The sequence below is a fragment of the Podarcis liolepis genome (assembly GCF_965112155.1).
Source record: "Podarcis liolepis genome assembly, chromosome: 5".
Lineage (NCBI taxonomy): Eukaryota > Metazoa > Chordata > Lepidosauria > Squamata > Lacertidae > Podarcis > Podarcis liolepis.
This window is the reverse complement of record NC_139556.1, coordinates 88,779,092-88,800,334: the sequence shown is the minus strand read 5'-3', so window position 1 is coordinate 88,800,334 and position 21,243 is coordinate 88,779,092. Positions and strand designations below refer to the sequence as shown.

The following is a 21,243-nucleotide window of genomic DNA, read 5'->3' as shown; positions in this document are numbered from 1 at the left end:
CTGGCCTGGTATTTCTCCTGCCAGCTTCCTCCAGATACCGCCCCTCCTCAATTTGCTCTCGGTACCCCACACCGAATTTTGTAGCAAGCCTCGCTCCGAATCAACCATCAGCGCTGCATCTCCCCACCCAACCATTTTTCTTAGCCTCTGATCCAAAAACCAGACTGAACCATTCTTAAGGATAGGACAAGGGCAGGGACAGAAAGGGGTGGGGCAAAGAGTAAAGTGGTTTTTAGGAAAACACAGGAAGTCACTAGAAATTGCTAGACAACTATCATTTGCATGTGTGTCGTGCCTAGGTAAAGGTAAAGGTAAAGGGACCCCTGGCCATTAGGTCCAGTCATGACCGACTCTGGGGTTGCTGCACTCATCTCGTTTTATTGGCCGAGGGAGCCGGCGTACAGCTTCTGGGTCATGTGGCCAGCATGACTAAGCCACTTCTGGTGAACCAGAGCAACACACAGAAATGCCGTTTACCTTCCCGCTGGAGCGGTACCTATTTATTTACTTGCACTTTGATGTGTTTTCGGACTGCTAGGTTGGCAGGAGCAGGGACCCGTTGCGGGGATTCGAACCGCCGACCTTCTGATCGGCAAGTCCTAGGCTCTGTGGTTTAACCCACGTCCACCCGCGTCCTCTCGGTACCCAACACCTCATTTTGTAGCAAGCCCCGCTAAAAACCAACCATCAGCACTACATCTCCCCACCCAACCATTTTTCTTAGGCTGTTCCAAAAACCAGACGAGCAAATGTCACTCATCCTCCTCATCCCTACCCCCACCCCCAAAAAACACAAGAGAGAGCCAAGCCTCCTCTTGCGCTGTATAGCCTCCAGTGCTGCATAGCACTGGCTATACAGAGGTTATACAGTCATACCTCGGGTTACAGCCGCTTCAGGTTGTGTTTTTTCGGGTTACGGACTGCCGAAACCTGGAAGTACCGGAACGGGTTACTTCCAGGTTTTGGCGGCTGCGCATGCACAGAAGCGTTAAATCGCACTTTGCACATGCGCAGAAGCACCAAATCGCAACCTGCGCGTGTGCAGACGTGGGTTGTGAATGCTGTGGGTTGCGAACATGCATCCTGCATGGATCACGTTCACAACCCGAGCGTCCACTGATATACATATATGACGCGGTTACATGTTCATGTTTAAAACAAGGACAGCTGAACTTGCGTGCTCAGGAATATCAGCTCATTTTGAAGCCCCAACAGCTGGTGCCCGATGCAAAAATCCCAGTTGTTCTACAGGAGAGCTAGCTTTGCCCAGGAAAATTAAATTAAATCTACTATTTCCTGCAGCATTAAGTGCCGAGCCAGAATTTGTTGAAAGCAAAAGCGAGATTTGAGAAGCAGAAAAATTCAAGGCAGTGCTTGCCTGTGCCACTTTTGCCATCGGTAAATTTTGAAAGGGATCTTTGCGGAGACCAGTGAGACGGAAGCAAACAAACGCCGAAGCACAATGCCCCTTTGAAAAAAGCGGGGTGGAAGAACAGCTACACTCCCCCCCCCCCTGCCAGCTTGGGAAAACAAACCAAAAGAAAAGAAAAGAAAAGCATTCATTTCCCCCCCCCCCTTGAAACTTCAGCACTAAGAGCTGCATATTGGAGTCAAAGGCAAGGCCAAGCATTCCAACCGGGGAGAGGAAGAAAGGCGAACCTTTGTAGCTCTGACATGCAGACCCCATTGACGTGAGTCATCACTACTGGAAACAAAGGGGAGCATTGTGAACCTGGGCACAGGTGTGCCATTTCATAAATGCCTTGGGGGCCACTAAGTCAGAAGGGGAAGGAGACCTTGGCGATAGCAACTCTCCAAGGGTACCCACCGACTCTGCGTTACATGCAAACACTTGCAGCCTCTATCTCAGATAAAGGTAAAGGTAAAGGTACCCCTGCCCGTACGGGCCAGTCGTGTCCGACTCTAGGGTTGTGCGCCCATCTCACTTAAGAGGCCGGGGAGGCCAGCGCTGTCCGGAGACACTTCCGGGTCACGTGGTCAGCGTGACGAAGCTGCTCTGGCGAGCCGGCACCAGCGCAGCACACGGAAACGCTGTTTACCTTCCCGCTATAAAGCGGTACCTATTTATCCACTTGCACTTAAGGGTGCTTTCGAACTGCTAGGTGGGCAGGAGCTGGGACCGAAAGAGCCATTCATCGCTCACCCCGCCGCGGGGATTCGAACCGCCGACCATATGATCGGCAAGTCCTAGGCACTGAGGTTCTACCCACAGCGCCACCCGCGTCCCTCTATCTCAGATGCACACTCTTAATTATGCAATGTGCGGCTGTAGTATTAGGACAACATGCTTGCAACTCAGAGACATGTCAGGATTTTTGCAAACCAAACAGCTTCTGCTGCTATTTTGCATAGGAAGCTGCCTCAAACCAGGTCAGCCTAATTGTACATGTAATCCAGTATGACTTCCTCTGACTGGGAGCAGCTCTATCTTAACCAATCATATCATCATAGAATCTTAAGAGTTGGAAGGGACCCCAAGGGTCATCTAGTCCAACCCCCTGCAATGCCAGAATCTCAGCTAAAGCATCCATGACACATGGCCACCCAATCTCTGCTTAAAAACCTCTAAGGAAGAAGAGCCCACCACCTTTCGTGGGAGTCTGTTCCACTGCCAAACAGCTCATAACTGTCAGAAAGTTTTTTCGAAAGTTTAGTTGGAATCTCCTTTCTTGTAACCTGAAGTCAATGGTTCGAGTCCTATCTTCCAGAGCAGGAGAAAACAAGCGTGCTCCCTCTTCCATGGGACAGCCCTTGAGATATTTGAAGATGGCTATCCTATCTCCTCTCAGTCTCCTCTTTTCCAGGCTAAACATACCCAGCTCCTCTATGTTGTTATGATATATACCAGGGATGGCCAACTGTTTGACCGTGATCAACAGGGCAATCCTCCGTTGATTGTGGTCGATTGCGGGCTCATTGTACTCCACCGGGGAAAAAGAACATCTGGCCCTGCGCCCTTGCTCTGCCCTTCATTCGCTCACAATTTCAAAAGCGGAAGACTGCACATATGTGAGCGATGAATGGCTCGACCCCCACCCAAAAAAAGCGAACGGAAATTGGGATCTCTCCCTTCAAAAAAGCTCAACAACTTGGGTAGATCACTGCAATTTTCCCCCCTAGGAGTAGATTGCAGTCTTTTGGGAGCTGGACGTCCCTTATATATCATATGATATAATATAGGCTACAGAGGATCTTTTCCCATCAGCTACTGCCTGATCTTTTCAAGTAGAGAAGCCAAGAACACAGGACAAACATAGCACTCCTGGGCATAAGAAATGGTTTGGGTATGAAGCAAATCAATGGGTAGGGCACCTCCTGCATCTGTTACATCCACTCCCTGATGTACGCTTCACTCTGTGGCCTGAGCAACTCATTTGTTGTGTCTGGGAAAAGAGGAAACGACCACAGTTGCCAGATAGCTCCAAGGAATCATCCTTCATCATTCCTGCAAGTGAAGTGGGTGTAGACCTCGCAGGTGGTGAAAGGGGTGTTTACTCGCATTTGTACCCAGAAGAGCTTCATATATTTTATGCTGAAAGAGGGCTGCTGGTTTTGCATAATCATTTAGAATGTGTAGCACCCAGGAAATCTGAAAACATGGCCCAGTGTCCATCAGCTGGAGAGCTGAAAGTCAAAGTGAGCCAAACTGAGCTGGCCCCAAATTATATCCTCCAGAGATTTGTAGACATTCAGCATGTTTCCTGCTTTAATCTCCAGGAGAGGCAGCATAATGTCTTTGGTGGGGGCAGCCATTGTCGCTCACATACAACTCTGTAATGGCTACAAATTTGAGTTGAAACTGATGGGGGTAATATTGCAATGAAGTTAAAAGACTTGCCTTCTACTTCTTATTGGGCAGGGGCTTTTAATGCATATAGAAAAATTAAAAACTATATAAAACTATGCATGGGGCAGAGAAAGTGGACCCAGAAAAGTGCTTCTCCCACTCTTACGACACCGGAACTCAGGGCCATTCCATGAAGCTAAACGTTGGAAAGGCATGTGCAGGCAAAATGGAAGTACTTCTTTACATAGCTAAACTCTGGCATTCAAATCGCAGCTTGGAATTTAACAAAGCCCACAGGTAGCAGTTGCGCATAGTTCCTTGGGAGTAAGTCCCAGTGACCTTAATAGAATTTACCTCCAAGTGAGCATACATGCAGGAAAGCTGTCTAATCTTATGTACTTCTTAAAATACCAAGGGAACCAGCACTTGTATCCAATGCTGCCAACCACTGGAACCGCAGACTTTTGCTTGCCCAATGAAATTTCACCCTCCTCCCCGCACACTCTAGGCTTGGGGGCTTCTTGGAGAAGATTTGCAGGAGGCAGGGGAGAAGGGCAAGAGGAAGTTCCATTACACGAGCAGAACACGGCACGCGAAGCATTAGATACAACCCAGAAGGTATTTTTAATGCTGGTACTAGACAGCATTCAAGGGTTGTTTCCGGGATTCACTATAGGTGGAGTGCCGATGTTTTAACCTAAAAATGTGACCGATGTCTTTGCCAAAAAGGACAAAATACAGGGGACCTCTATCAGGGACCTCCCTTTAGCTACAGCTCCCCGCTGAGTGTACAGTCTACGGGAAAACCCAGGTTTACTGGTGGCTCCACAAAGAGAGAACAGGCAAAGCTCTATCCAACCTCCCCTGTCCCAATCTTTTCCGAAATTCAAAACGAAAGCAACTCGGCTTACTGCTTATGCGTCCGATGCTTCATTGAACGACATTGGTGCCCCTTTAGCTCAGTTCATTGAGAGTATGGCTTATTTGGTTTTTTTAAAAAACCTGAAATATATTACAAAGAAGCACCAGCTAACTTTACCGTGCAGTTCCTGCTCGCTTGACTTTGGGCTGCTTCTTGCTCTGCGTTCGGTTTTTTTCACGACAGGCACGGCTGCTCCTCCTCCTCCTCCTCCCCCGTTCGCGGCTCCGTTGTGAGCCTTGATGGTGCCATTGTAGACTGGGGAACAGTTTCCTAGATGGCTCTTGTAGATGGACGAAGGGGGACTGTTCAAACGGTTTTGGCGATCGATCTGCCGTTCTTTGATTTTTTTGTGCGGTGGTTTGTTGTACTGATCTTCCCTGGTTATGTAACTGGACATTCCATATAGTGGTATAATCTCTGAAATTTACAGAAAAGAAACAGGTTCAGCGTAGACCCAAAGCCAGCTTCGTCAGCACTCATTTACCACCACAATGAAAAACACTGCTTGCGTTCCCACACAAGACTAAACTTATCAGGACCATGAGATTTCTGGAAGAGGAGCTTGCAGCTGCTTTCCTCCTCCCAAGCCCTCTTTCCTGCTGAGTTGAGCTAAGCCAAGACTTGGAATAACAAGTTATCCAATCCAGGAGTGGTGGTGAAGCTCTAGGTCTCACTAACCATGAGCTGTAGCCAAGGATTGTTCTTGGTTAAGGAGACAGCATGACCACAAGTCCCAGCTTAGATGAAATGCAAACCAAACCTTGGCTTGGTTCAACACGGTGCAGCGGTAAAGAAAAGACGGAGGAAGGAACAAAGTGGAATCGCGCTCCATGTTTTTGTTGAAGCTTCAACATGTACTTGTTGTTTGCATGGTAAACAAGTCAGGTTTACCATGCCGTGTGAATCAGATCACCGAATATAGTGGTACCACTGGTTAAGAACTTAATTCGTTCCGGAGGTCCTGAAACTGTTCTTAACCTGAAGACCACTTTAGCTAATGGGGCCTCCCGCTGCCGCCATGCCACCGGAGCACAATTTCTGTTCTCATCTTGAAGCAAAGTTCTTAACCCGAGGTACTATTTCTGGGTTAGCGGAGTCTGTAACCTGAAACGTATGTAACCTGAAGTGTATGTAACCCGAGGTACCAGTGTACTTGCATCCTATTGACACTGTACTCTTCTAAATAAAGTGGTACCTCTGGTTACGTACTTAATTTGTTCTGGGGGTCCGTTCTTAACCTGAAACTGTTCTTAACCTGAAGCACCACTTTAGCTAATGGGGCCTCCTGCTGCTGCGCCGCTGCTGCACGAGTTCTGAAGCAAAGTTCTTAACCCAAGGTAATATTTCTGGGTTAGCGGAGTCTGTAACCTGAAGTGTCTTTAACCTGAAGCGTATGTAACCCGAGGTACCACTGTACATGCAAATGCTTCAGCGTCAAGTCAAGGTGCCTCATAGAGCCAGTAGGCATGTGTCAAACCTAGAATATTTTTTATTTCAGGTTTTCAAACATAATGTCAGCAAGAGCCCTAGAAATGCAGATGCCTGAAATTAACATTTTGCACCACGAGCCAATCCTGATAATCTTGCCCATTCTTGTCTAAAAAAGAAACTGGCCATCCTTTAATTTGAAAATGTCCTCCGAGCAAATGCAGCCAAGAACCGCAGGTGACCACAACAACAGATGTTTTGTTACAGCTTGTACCGTATCTTCACTGAAGAAGCCGAGAGGGAGGGAGGGGGGCTTTCTTCAGTTACTACATTCATACGTGGGCACCTCCTTTGCTAGATCTCGGTCATTCCTTTATATATTTAGCACATTTGCGTCAAATCTGTGAAGGGCACAGAATATGCTCATCGATGCACATCTGCTCAACTGCAAAACGCATCTTCTGTAGTTGCAGAATCTGGGAGATATTGCAGCACAAAATGCTAGAGTTGTGAGCATAGCTTATATAATGATACGTGGACTTTTTCCAAGCTTGCTCCAGACCTAAAAGCATATCCCAAGACCTAAAAGACTTTCAAGCACCGAGGAATGAAATGGAAGACTACTATTCATAACTCTCTGCATGGCAAAGCTATGCCTCTCATGTCCTAATTCTAAACACATGTCAAAGGGCTTTATTTCCATAAATTATAGGTTGGGGCAAGTCAACCTTCACCTAAATTTACTGTGCGGCATCTGAAACTCCATGGGGAGGCAGGAGCCTCTGACCACAGGGTTAAGCTCAGCATCATGGCATTGCCAGTTCCTCTGCAGCCACATGGAAAATGAGCGGTAATGCCAGGCATAGCTGTGGACACTGCACAGCTCATTAAGGGCTACACCGGAGACCCTGCTCACAGTTCTCTCAATGAAAAAGGAGGTAAGAAATGCTATGGGGAAAGTGTGGCTTTTTCAGTACAGTGGTACCTCAGGTTACATACGCTTCAGGTTACAGACTCCGCTAACCCAGAAATAGTACCTCGGGTTAAGAACTTTGCTTCAGGATAAGAACAGAAATCGTGCTCTGGCGGCGTGGCAGCAGGCCCCATTAGCTAAAGTGGTGCTTCAGGTTAAGAACAGTTTCAGGTTAAGTAGGGATCTCCGGAACAAATTAAGTACTTAACCCGAGGTACTACTGTAATGGCCCCAAATATATGCAACAGACTGCTCACGGAACCCCTCTTAGGAAAAATGTGCTTTTGTTGGGGGGAGTTACTTATTTATAGCTTTTATAAATCTTAGGTTTTACGTTGTCTACTGAGTATTTTAGGGTTGAGTATATCGCCATAACGAACTGTTATACTTCCATTGTGTTGTTTCATTCATTCATTTAATAAATGTGTATTCCGCCCCATACCCAAAGATCTCAGGGCAGTTTTATGAAAACAACAATTGATAGTGAAGCATTTTCATCTGCACCAAAGGCTATATAGCTCATGGGACTCCCCCCTAAAGGAAGCAGCAATACCATCAGTGGGGAAAATGAGCTCTGAAAAAATGCGATCGTTCAAAACACCTGGGGCGAAGGGACCCAGCTCAGGGGCAATAGCATCGGCTTTGCAAGTAGAAGGTCACAGATCCAATATCTGGTGTCTCCAAAGCATGGCTAGCAGAGACCCCTGCATGAAACCCTGGTTAGCTGCTGCCAGCCGGTGCAGGAAGTACTGACCTAATGGTCTGATTTGGTATAAGGCAGCATCCTATGTTGAGAAACTCGCTGCAAAATCCCTGCTGCTGTTTTGAATTCTACCATTTGGGTATGACGCAGATTAACCACATCTATCAGAAACAATTCTGCTCTCAATTGCTTTCAGTTGCATGTCTTGCATTCTGATGACATATCTTAAATGGGAAAGGGTCTCCCTTCGCAGCACACATGAAGAAGAGCATCTCTGATGCAGGAATCTGCTCAAATCTCTCACACACAATAAGGATGGCCCTGTTACCCTCAGGGACCATGAGACAGTTTCACAGTGACCCACTGCACATTCATTTCGAGAAGCAGGCAAAAGATTGTTGTTGGGAGTTGTGTGTTTTTTGCAAAATAAATAAATGACACCTCTCGTCTTTTCCATTTTTGAGAAGTCACCAGCATGACTTCACATGACACGAGGGATAAAGGTGCTTTGTCTCTTTTCATTAGCGACCAAACAGGGGACTCGTGTTTGCTTCTTTCTGACAGTGGTCCTTGCCTGCAGGGCAAGGCTTGTCAAATCTAATTTTCTTTGCTAACCTGACTGCAGCTGGCTAAACACAAAGGCACCGGACAAGCACAGCCACCACCCCTCGCCCGGATGGTAGGAAGCCTTGGTCCTGAAGAGTCCCTCAGATGCTTACCCAAGCCTCTTTCTGAAGGCCTCCAAGAAAAGCGATTCCCCATTCAGTGTGAGGAACTGCGATATGAAAGCTAGGAGCTTAATGGCACTTTAAACCTAGGTTATGGGCGCAACAACGGAATGTCTAGGCACACTTTATTATAACAAAAACACAAAGCTGAAAATGAACGAACTGCAGCTAAAATATTATGTTCGTTTTTCACCTGGTCTAGTCCGTCCCCTGCCCACCCCCCTGTTCTTAAGAGGGTCTCTTCTCCAGTCTTCAGAGAGTAGATGGAAGTGGGGAGGCAGAAAAAGGTCCCCTTTCCTTCCACCCTGCAGTTTTAATCTGAAATCTTAGGCGCAGTACTGTGCCCAGAGCTCAGAAACTGCTTGCGCTAATGATATAGTAAAGGTAAAGGGACCCCTGACCATTAGGTCCAGTCGTGGCTGACTCTGGGGTTGCTGCTCTCATCTCATTCTATAGGCCGAGGGAGCCGGCGTACAGCTTCCGGGCCATGTGGCCAGCATGACTAAGCCGCTTCTGGCGAACCACAGCAGCGCACGGAAAGACTGTTTACCTTCCCGCCGGAGCAGTATCTATTTATCTACTTGCACTCTGACGTACTTTGGAACTGCTAGGTTGGCAGGAGCTGGGACCGAGCAATGGGAGCTCACCTCGTCACGGGGATTCGAACCGCTGACCTTCTAATTGGCAAGTCCTAGGCTCTGTGGTTTAACCCACAGCACCACCCACATCTCCGCTAATGATATACTCTGTCGTAAAATGCGCCTAGGACAACAGGCGTTTTGAACGCTGCTCCTCTTATAGCTGAAGGGGCAAACTGCAACATTTCACGGCAGGTCCTGACTTGTACAACTTCAAAGCCTGGTATTGATAATGAAGCAAATACTGCAAACATTTTAAAAAAATAAAATCCCTTCCCTGTAATACACCTGTAACTTCAATCAGCTTTGTATTGTACACATTTTGTTTCTTTTTTAAAAAGAACCGTGCAAAATACGGTCATGCTGGGGGGGGAAACAGCAAAATACACGGAGTCCAGATGGTTGAAGAGGTTGAGTAGGGCAGAGTTGCTATGCTTGATTCCCAAGAGTTAGGTGGCTGTTGCTTATAGGAAGGAGTGGGTGATGTAGAAAGGAGGGCAGCATGGTGGAAACGCATTGGCAGGATGCTGGGCCGACTCTGCCGGTGTGTTTGCAATGTACCCATCTCCCTGTGAGCAACAGCGACCCCCCTGTTGGGAGGCTAGCATAGCACCCAGCGAGCTGCTCCTGCCAGGCTAGAAACCCCACACCAGTTGTCCTCTTACCTTGCTCTCCGTAGATTGTAGGGGGGAGATGATGCTGAGGGAAAAACTGGGGTGGCATGTCTCCAGGCCCAGTCACCGGTGGGTAGAAAGCCGTATGAGAGTTATGAATGAAATGCGGGTGGTGAGTAAGATACGGGGGTAAGTGGTGGGTCGGAGAAATGGCGGAAGGGTAGCTGGGAGGGTAGCACTCCGGAGACTGAGGTGTGACCACCACCCTGCGAACACCCGTGTTGTCTTCTATTACCTGCAGAAAAAGAGGAGGCAGCAAGGTTGGTATAACGGATGCAATCCGCAGGTGAAATAATTTTAAGATCCACAAATTTTATTCCCATTAATAATAAGAAAAAGCTTTTCATGGTTAGGAAGAATAACGTCCATATCCAAGCGCCAGCACTTTTGGTGGTAGCGTCGTTCACGGCAGACACTCAGGCAGCCACACTAATTATAGCAAGGCATTCCGTAATTGCTTTATCAATGGAATTTGAATGGAGATCAAAGGAAAACCGAAATACGTGCACCAGCGGCCCCTTTGATCGGACAAACCTTGCCTTTATTCATGAACACCAAACAGCACAGACAGAGCTAACGGTGAACAATGCATTATTTATTTACAACAAAACAAAAAACCCAAAAGCGTAAGAATCCACCGTTTCCTATAAAGGAGCTATAATGGGCAAATGATAAATTAGGACCGAACACTGCCCATCTGTGGATATCCTACCTGAGAATACCCCTAATCCTGGAGCCAGAGCTGACCCCTACACCTCTTTTTAATTAAATCAGCTCAGTCACCTTCCACATGTCCCTGAAGCACACAAGATGTGCCTGACGTCTACTTTGTACTGCAGAAAACGCCCAGTTCCAAGTTTTAGATGGGGTGTCTTAATAGGGTTCATGTCCCATAATGGGCATCTCCTTGGCCACTGTAAGAATAAAATGTTGGACTAAGTGGGCAACTGGCCTGATTTAGCAGAGATCTTCTTACGTTCGTGCTTAGCTCTCCCCACTGAAATCAATCACCAAGAACTAAGTTTTGGCTAGGCTATGCCTAAAGTTTTTGACAAATAACGGAATATTACATTTGACTCTGAGTATGTTTTTGGGGAAAGTTCTCTATGGGGAGATTTAAAGTTTATAGTCATATTTGTAAAAGGTAAATTGTATTTTCATTGTGACCTTGGGAATTAACAGAGACTCAATACATTTGAACAAATTTACCCAAGACTTCATAAAGAAATCATATCTGCGTTTCCTTCAGGCTTAGATAATGTTCTGTCTGACTTTACAGGTTCACGCAGCCCAGCACTTCGAGTCTATATAAGCTATGAGTTCCTCCCTCTGTCCGTCCCAAGAGAACAAGGTTTTCTGGACTGTGTTTGAAACAGAGCTGGGCCAAAAAAGGAATCACTTTTCATGAAAACTTCAGCCAGCTTTGAAAAGTGTAGTCCCTCACCCCCCAACTTTCAGTGAATGTTGAAGAATAGGTAAAACATAGGCCAACTTATTCATAGCCACTTTTACTTCTGGGCAACCTTATGAAGGCCACATGCTGGTGGGGCCAGAGGCAAAAGTAGGAGGAGCAAAGAATCATAGAATTGGAAGGGACTTCAAGGGTCATCTAGTTCAACCCCCTGCAGGAACCTCAGCTAAAGCATCCATGACTGATGACCATTCAAACTCAAATGTAAAAACTGTCTTTCCACAGTAGGGTAGTTTCTCCATATAAACACACACACACCTTCCTCTTTATGCTCTACCCAGATGAGCAAAAGGCATTACCAGAATTCAAAGGCCCATTTTAGCCAGGTAAAGACAATAGGGGTGCAACAGTGGAACAACAGTGAGGAGGTGTGGTCTGGGGAGATGGGGCATGGCTTAGAGAGAGGCCCAAGGGTCAGAGAGAAGTCTGAGGGCAACATCTGGCCCCGAGGTTCTCCACTGCTACCCTACATAAAGCAATTCAGCAGAGCACTCCAAGGTTGACACCACCTCATATAGTCAAGTAATCAAGCCAAGAGAGGACACCCACACTGTGGCCACACAGCAAGCTGACTTGAGCAAACCAGAACACACACAAAAAACCAGCACCTCAGCAAGCAAGGAAAATACAACAAATAGAAGGGACTCTGTATTGACACCCTGTGATGTATGTTTTTGAACTTCTGGGTTGCAACTTAACAGCGGTATTAAGCATATATATATATATATATATATATATATATATATATATATATACACACACACACACACACACACACACACACACACACACACACAGTGGTACCTCGGTTTTCGAACCTAATCCATTCCGGAAGACTGTTCGAGTTCTGAAAAGTTCGAAAACTGAAAACTCAACAGCTAGGTCTTGCACTCAGCGGAAGCCACGTGGCATGTTTGACTTCTGAGGCATGTTCCAAAACCAAAGCATTTATTTCCAGGTTTACGGCGTTTAAAAGCTGAAATGTTTGTCAATGGAGACGTTCAAAAACCGAGGTACCACTGTATATATATAGCACTATCAAAGTACGTAATGTTTTACGGAATGGGCAGCAAGAAATAGATCATTGGCTGCAAGTAGCTTACAAAACTAAGGCTTCAGCAGTGAGGAGAAACACAGGCAAGGATGGGAAGAGACAGAGGTGGCCTCTCCATTCTTCTTTGTGTTTCAGAAACAGGGGGAGTTGAGGGAAGGGAGATCTTCGAGGAAGAAGCAAAGGATTGGGGAGGATCGCAGAACAGTCTGAAAAGGAGTCCCCATCCCGCAACCCCATAAACATTGTGCCCCTTTCTGCTTTAAACTGGCTCTACAGCTGTTCACAGCAAAGCTACAGGGAACCAGGCAGAGGGCCTTCTCGGTAGTGGCGCCCGCCCTGTGGAACGCCCTCTCATCAGATGTCAAAAAGATAAACAACTACCTGACATTTAGAAGACATCTGACGGCAGCCCTGTTCAGGGAAGTTTTTAATGTGTGACATTTTAATGTATCTTTGTTGGAAGCCGCCCAGAGTGGCTGGGGAAACTCAGCCAGATGGGCAGGGTACAAATAAATTATTATTATTATTATTATTATTATTATTAACCTGCTGATTGTCAACAAAGCCCACCTCGCCCCACACAAGCCAGCTCTTTCTGCATATCGTTTCCCCAGAACCTAGGTGGCTTCAATCCAGAGCTTCAATCAATGGGCAGCAAAGGTTAACGATTGAGGCTAAAACTCCGTAGTCCAAAGGGTTGGTGCAACAAAATGGGGTGGGGTGGGTTTTATAGCTTTCACCTAATAGGCCTTGTTACTTCTCCGCAGGGGTATCTGCTTTCTGCCTGGCTCTCAAGACACAGCCTTCCGAGGGCCGACCAAACCAAAGTCAAAATATGTTTTCGTTCACAAGCTGGAATGTTCTTATTTCCTTTACATCCTTGTCATCCCAGTGCCAAAACAAACAGAAGGCAAATTAAATAATCACTCAATAGTCCTATTAATTACTGACATCGCTGGGCCCAGGCAAGAGCAAATAAGGCGAACACAGCTATTATAACATCAGCACCAACAAACAACAACAGAAAAGCTACACCAAGTGACTACTACGTGCTTCAAGCTGTTACTTGGTATGAAGTCATTTGAAAAAACAGAACATTCGTTTTCCACATGGCGGGAAGTACGTTTCAATTCAACGGGGAGAATGTGGGGCGGGGGGAAGAGAGAGAGACAATATATAGCTTTTCCTATGACTACACGGCCAGCTGCTATATTCAGATGTTAAAGGGCTGATTTCACAAAGCTTACTCTTCGTGGTAATGTAGAGCAGCCCTAGATGCAAGAGGAGGGAGGCGGGATGAAGATCAGATGAGGACGTCCAAATGGATGGTCCAGGGATAGTTGGGAGAGATCTTCCCCTTCTGTCTCTATCTAACCCTAACCCTGCGGAAAGCCATCTAATTAGACTTTAATTTGATTTTGACCTGTTTTTAGGAGGTAATTTAATTATTGTTTGATTTTATACTAATGTTATACAGTGGTACCCCGCAAGACGAATGCCTCGCAAGACGGAAAACTCGCTGGACGAAAGAGTTTTCCGTTTTGGAGGTGCTTCGCAAAACGAATTTCCTATGGGCTTGCTTCGCAAGACGACAATGTCTTGCGAGTTCCTGCGGGTTTTTTTCCCTTTCCCCCCTTTTTCTAAGCCGCTAAGCCACTTATCAGCTGATCCGATCAGCAGATAAGCCGCTAAAAGCCGCTAATAGCGCTAATCCGTCAATGGGCTTGCTTCGCAAGACGAAAAAACCGCTAGACGAAGAGAATCACAGAACGGATTCTTTTCGTCTTGCGAGGCACCACTGTATTTCTGATGTTAGCCGCCCTGAGCCCAACTTCGGCCAGGGAGTGGGGGATATAAATAAAAGTTCTTATTATTATTATTATTATTATTAGTCAGAGAGGAGGAAACAGATCTGCGAACCCTCTTCCCCATTCCTTCTGCAGAGTTCCATGGGAGGGTGGCTTTGACCAGCCAGTGGGAGGGACTCAACAAGAGGCATTTTGAGCTGGAGGCAAAGAGGAAGTACACAATTTTGTCACCAAGAACCCTGCTGGTGCCTTCATAGGTGGGATCAGGTCGCCACCATGAGGGCTAGAAGCTTGCGCACGAAAAGAGAGAGCAGGCGGGATGTTGAATTCCGTGCAAATGTTTGAAATGACACATCCCTGCCGGCACCCAAATTCTTTTGCTGAAAAAAGCATACCTGTGATATATAACCTGGAGGCACATGTATGGGAGGAATAGATCCATTTGGCGACATCATGGGAACCTCTGCGGGTCCTGTGAAGACAGAAAGAGGAAAAACCAAACGATTAAGATATGCTTTATGTTCGTGTGTACTGTGCTGAAAGACTCTAGGACATCTGCAAAACCAGTTTTGATATCGACATGCTGTACAGTGGTACCTCTAGTTATGAACTTAATTTGTTCTGGAGGTCCGTTCTTAACCTGAAACTGTTCTTAACTAGAGGCGTGCTTTCACCAATGGGGCCTCTTACTGCGGCTGCGCCGCCGGCATACAATTTCCATTCTCATCCTGGGGCAAAGTTCTCAACTCAAGGTATCTCTTCCAGGTTAGCGGAGTTTGTAACCTGAAGCATTTGTAACCTTGCTTGTAACTCGAGGTACCACTGTCTCCCCAGAAGCACATAGCTGATACCACCTCAGTTGCTCCTCACACATCACTCCAGGAATGTTTAAGAACTTCCACGCATGCAGTTGGGCTTCCTGGTATATTTACATAACCCATGAGCAACACCAGTCCCCTTGGGAGAGATATAACTTGTTCCACGAGTGCACCTTATAAACATTTAAAGTGAAACAATCTGACTGGAAGGTTTTTTGTTTGTTTATTTGAATATATAAACAGAAAGTGGAAATAATAATATAAATGTGTTTCCAGGCAAAAGTGGGTGAAGCCACATTACTCCAGTTGCATATAACTGGTGTTTTTATTAGAATTTCTGAACCAATTCAATCTACAGTCACTATTCTAGAATTATAATCAGCAGACACCAGTGCCAATTTTGTGAACAACTGATTTATTACATTTGTTTTCCACAAGCAGCTTAGGGTGGCATACTTGAAATCACACTATTTTACCTCCAGGTCAAACCGACACATGTTAATTTCCAAAGGCCAGACAGCGAGTTTCATGGCTGGGCAGCGAATTGAGCAAGTCTCCTCAGCCAAAATGCAACACTATCAACTCTTCTACCATGCCCCTCAAAATCTACACCAGACTCCCACAAGCCACTGCCCTCCAGATGTTTTGGTCTACACCACCCCTTGGCCCCAAACATCTGGATGGCACCAGGCTGGGTGCAACAGAAGGCCTTCAAGAAGGCTGGCACTATATCCCAGAAGTGGTCATGCCCATTATATGGCTTTGCATAGAATTCAATCTTCTGGAGGTCTAAGACCACGACAAGCCGCCCTCAGTAAAGAATAATAATCTAGCAAATATTCTACGATTTATAAATCACTTTAAGAGTCTGTAAAGGGCTTCACATACATAATGCTGCAATCCTTAGAACCCCATGCAGTAGGGGTTGTGGGGGATAAGGCTGAGCGACACTGGCTCACTCAAAGCAACCTAGTGAGATCATAGCACATCATGAGAGAGACAAACCAGAAACTTTCCAAATTTGCACCTTGGTCTCCGTTGTGATACATCAGTTCTTGAAACTGCTTAGTGATCCACACACACTGACTGGCATTCACAAAGGTCTGCAGGCACACATTAACTATCACAACAACACATAGTAAAGGTAAAGGAACCCCTGACCATTAGGTCCAGTCGTGACCGACTCTGGGGTTGCAGCGCTCTTCTTGCTTTACTGGCCAAGGGAGCCGGCGTACAGCTTCCGGGTCATGTGGCCAGCATGACTAAGCCGCTTCTGGCGAACCAGAGCAGCACACGGAAACACCGTTTACCTTCCCGCCGGAGCAGTTCCTATTTAGCTACTTGCACTTTGACGTGCTTTCGAACTGCTAGGTGGGCAGGAGCTGGGACTAAGTAACAGGAGCTCACCCCGTCACGGGGATTCGAACTGCCGACCTTCTGATCAGCAAGTCCTAGGCTCTGTAGTTTAGACCACAGCGCCACCCGCGTCCCTTTCAACAACACCTACAACCACACCAAATCAGATGGATAATACTGGGGGATAGAACCCCACTGAACTTGAAGCATGGGAAGCCCCAACAAAAAATTATAATTTGGCAGAATATTTGGACTATATGATATGTATTTGTACAATTTGGAATACTTAATGTGATTGGATTGGATTGTTAAAATGGAAAATTTAATTATTATTTTTTAATTTTTATAAAAAAGGGTAATACTGGGGGAAGGTCTGAGCCTTATTATCCCTGGGCAAGTGAGCTGGTCGCTGCCCAATTTCAAGCCTACGTGTGGCATCTGCATTGACACCTATTGAGCAAACAGGTACAGTATGGTGAAGGAGCAAAGGGAATAGCCATTCACAAGGATCTCCAGTTTGTAACCCACAGGCCTAGATGAAACTTTCCCTTCCAAAAGTTTCCGATCGCGCTCAGTTTTTACATATGTGAAGAACTATCTCAGGAACATATGAAGACCACAAAACTCATTACCTCAGCAGTTTGGATTAACCAAGGAATGTGGTTATATAAGCAAGAGACTTAAAAGTTTCCACTCAAACCTCCAACCTTGGATGTCGAAAGTTCCTTTCTGAAGTATCAAATGCAAATACAGCAGCTCATGTGCCATAAGCATTAGGGCGCCGAGCTACATAAATCTAGGTAAAATGGAAAATAGGAAACCATACAGGGAATGGTATAAAGACACCATATGTCTTACTTCTGCAATGATTCTAACTGAAATGCCGGAAGACGTCTAAAATTCCAGGTCTGGAAATTTCACCATCAAGAGGCAGGCTTTCCACAAACTTAAATTACAAATTGGTGGCTTTCTGGTTATCATGACAAAAACGCCTTGGTCACAACGTCAGAAATAAAGTCTCTGCTTCTTGCATTCTATCATGAGATCGTCTGTGCCATTGCTCAGTGATAGAAGTATCTGTTTTGCAAGCAGAATGTCTCGGGTTCAATCCTGGTGTGTAGTGCTGTGAATGTCCCCCGTTTCAAATCCTAGAGAAACGCGACCAGCCAGTAGTCAATATTGAGCTTGATGGACCAATGGTATGACTCAATGTAAGGCAGCCTCCTAAGGGACGCGGGTGGCGCTGTGGGTTAAACCACAGAGCCTAGGACTTGCTGATCAGAAGGTGTTTCCGTGCGCTGCTCTGCTTCGCCAGAAGCGGCTTAGTCATGCTGGCCACATGACCCGGAAGCTGTACGCCGGCTCCCCGGCCAATAAAGCGAGATGAGCACCACAACCCCAGAGTCGGTCACGACTGGACCTAATGGTCAGGGGTCCCTTTACCTTTACCTAAGGCAGCCTCCTACGTTTCCCATAGGCCATAACTTTTGCAGATGCATTTATTTACACGGCTTGTCCTAAACTGAGGCAAAGAGGAGTGACACAGATACAGACAAACACATGCTACCTTGAAACTTCCGGTCTCCATCAAGATAAAATTAGCTGTCACTAAGATGTATTAGAAGCAATGGGAATTAAAGTCAGACATGCACCATTACTTTATATGGAATTTAGGCTGCAACCCTGCCCCTCAAGCCTCAATGAATTGAGTCTTACTTCTGAGTAGACATGGTTAGGGCTGCAAGTGTGACTTTCTCTAGCTGGATCAAGAGTGTAGCATTTAAGTGATCAGCTTCTCAAAAGCTGTCCTGGGCTCCATGGGTATTACTTATCGCAATACACATCCACCCCCAATCATGTTTTATCTATCGTTAAAATACGTCCTTATGAGGGCTTTTATTTTCCAGTCAGCACCTCTCAGGTGAGATCCATTGCCATTCTAAAAGAACAAGGGAGGCGTTCATGATGAGTATAGAAATACAGTGGTACCTCAGGTTAAGTACTTAATTCATTCTGGAGCTCCGTTCTTAACCTGAAACTGTTCTTAACCTGAAGCACCACTTTAGCTAATGGGACCTCCTGCTGCTGCTGCACGATTTCTGTTCTCATCCTGAAGCAAAGTTCTTCACCCGAGGTACTATTTCTGGGTTAGCGGAGTCTGTAACCTGAAGCGTCTGTAACCTGAAGCGTATGTAACCCGAGGTAGCACTGTATAGCACTGGTTCTTATTAACAAGTCCCTATCGGATATGTCAAAATCTCCTCAAAATTAACACACATGCCCTGCAATTCGAGAATTACAAAAAATTCTGCACTTTTAAGTTCTCACACCTCAGCAGGCGCTAACTGCTTTGACACTCAAACTGGCCCCCTTATAGAACCTGTCTGAGAAACATCTGTCAATCCGTCTATAAAGCAACAGCCGCCATTCGGGATGAAACCGAACTCTCACATGCAACAGACTCCGCTGTCTGTAAATGCCTGGGATTCAATGTTTTAAAAATTGCATTTTATCGTCAGAAGTGCTCTGCACAAACAGACTCTTAACCTCAGGTGTGACCCTCAGACTGTTAAAGACATTTGGGGAAAGGGCTTTAAAGAATGTTGGACAGGTGAATGATTTACTGCTATATGATGTTTTCTTCGCTGCCTCTATTTCAGGGCCGGGCAAATGACTTTAGCACACATTTCATTTCTCGTCTCCCGTTGCCACTATCAAAACAACTTGGAAGTGGGGACTCTGCGTTAGACCTAGAAACCGTCTCCCGCCTGGGACAACGCAGTGCATCTATTAAAAGACTGGCCTTGGCAACACGACCCACATAAACGAATGCTAAACTCACAGAAAGAAACACTGCAATTTTATATACTGCTGTTTTATCGTGGGTTTTGACCATATAGATATATTTTAATGAATAGCTCCGCTTTGCGTGTGCATATATATATATATATATATATGCAGGTTTTGGTGTCCTCGGGTGTCTTCCCGTGTAAAAGTTGGGGTGTCTAGGCGACGTTTCGACGAGGTCTCACTCGTCATCTTCAGGCTGGTGCTTTCGGCTTCTTGTTACTGGAACAGAGCGGGATCTCAGTGTTTGAGTTCCTATAAATACTGTAGAGGGGTGTGGTGTATTGCCTCAAAAGTTCTGGGCAGAGGGGAAGTTCCCAGGCTAGTGTTCTTTTCTTCTTTTGTTCCTTAATTACTTGAGGGATATCTTGAGTGATTACTTGAGTGATATTCTGAGTACCACTTAGGTGGGTCATTGGGTGTGGATTAGTTGCTAAAGCCTTCGTGTCTTGACCTCTTGAATTTGTGAAGAGTTTTTCTGGGAAGATGGCTGTACTGCACTTAGTTGTGCTTTGGCTTGGCTTCGTGTATAGGGGCGAGCTGTGGTTTTGTGCCCTGTGCCAGCCAGATCTGTGTAGGGATTGCAGGGGGGTGCAGCATCCGGAGGTGCCACTATGGTTTGGTTACTGGATGGTGTCTGTAATTTATCTGTGGAGAGGGTCTGGGTTTGGGTCTGGTGTGGTTGATTGGTGGTGGCGTTCTGTGTGCCTCTGGGTCTGGTGTCGGTTTTTGTGGGGAGGGCTAATTTCCAGATGTCTGGCAGGCGGGACGTGTCGTCACGCTTGTTCATGTTCCTCCCCACAAAAACCGACACCAGACCCAGAGGCACACAGAACGCCACCACCAATCAACCACACCAGACCCAAACCCAGACCCTCTCCACAGATAAATTACAGACACCATCCAGTAACCAAACCATAGTGGCACCTCCGGATGCTGCACCCCCCTGCAATCCCTACACAGATCTGGCTGGCACAGGGCACAAAACCACAGCTCGCCCCTATACACGAAGCCAAGCCAAAGCACAACTAAGTGCAGTACAGCCATCTTCCCAGAAAAACTCTTCACAAATTCAAGAGGTCAAGACACGAAGGCTTTAGCAACTAATCCACACCCAATGACCCACCTAAGTGGTACTCAGAATATCACTCAAGTAATCACTCAAGATATCCCTCAAGTAATTAAGGAACAAAAGAAGAAAAGAACACTAGCCTGGGAACTTCCCCTCTGCCCAGAACTTTTGAGGCAATACACCACACCCCTCTACAGTATTTATAGGAACTCAAACACTGAGATCCCGCTCTGTTCCAGTAACAAGAAGCCGAAAGCACCAGCCTGAAGATGACGAGTGAGACCTCGTCGAAACGTCGCCTAGACACCCCAACTTTTACACGGGAAGACACCCGAGGACACCAAAACCTGCATTCCTGTACCCGTGAAAATCTACGAAAACAAATATATATATATATATATATATATGCATGCCAAATATGGCTTGCAAGAAGACAATAAGAACTTACAAATATCAATGGCGAGAGTCATTTTCTGGATGGATAGAAACAATTTGAAAGGAAGGAACCATTTGTAAATTATTATTATTAATTTATTTGTGCCACACTCATCTGACTAGGTTGCCCCAGCCACTCTGGGCGGCTTTCAACAAATATATATAAATATAATAAAACATATATAAACATAATAAAACATCAAACATTAAGGGCTGCCTTCAGATGTCTTCTAAAAGTTGTATAGTTAATTTTCTCCTTGAGATCTGATGGGAGAGTATTCCACAGGGCAGTCACCACTAATGAGAAGGCCCTCTGCCTGGTTCCCTGTAACTCCACAGAGGAAAGAGGCAATAACTCAGTAGCAGAGCAGAAGAACCCAGGTTCAATCCCTAGTATCTCTAAGGTAGGGCTGGGAGATGTCCATGTTTGGAACCCTGGAAAACTGGTGCCAGTCTGGTATCCCCCCACTCACTCATCCAATTGTCTTGTGCTCCCCAAAGAATTAGA

The 21,243-nt window shown here is 46.0% G+C and overlaps 1 protein-coding gene across 2 annotated transcripts in view; it reads right to left on the bottom strand.

Moving 5' to 3' along the window:
* Window positions 1-21,243, bottom strand: part of FNDC3B (fibronectin type III domain containing 3B) — a 282,861-nt gene that overhangs the window by 96,450 nt on the left and 165,168 nt on the right. For both annotated transcript variants that reach the window (XM_083503926.1, XM_083503927.1), the window contains exons 4-6: window positions 14,603-14,679; window positions 9,866-10,109; window positions 4,848-5,147 (exon numbers count right to left, since the gene is read on the bottom strand). In XM_083503926.1, the coding sequence (XP_083360052.1) occupies window positions 4,848-5,147; window positions 9,866-10,109; window positions 14,603-14,679 (621 nt within the window). The remainder of the gene's footprint in view (window positions 1-4,847; window positions 5,148-9,865; window positions 10,110-14,602; window positions 14,680-21,243) is intronic.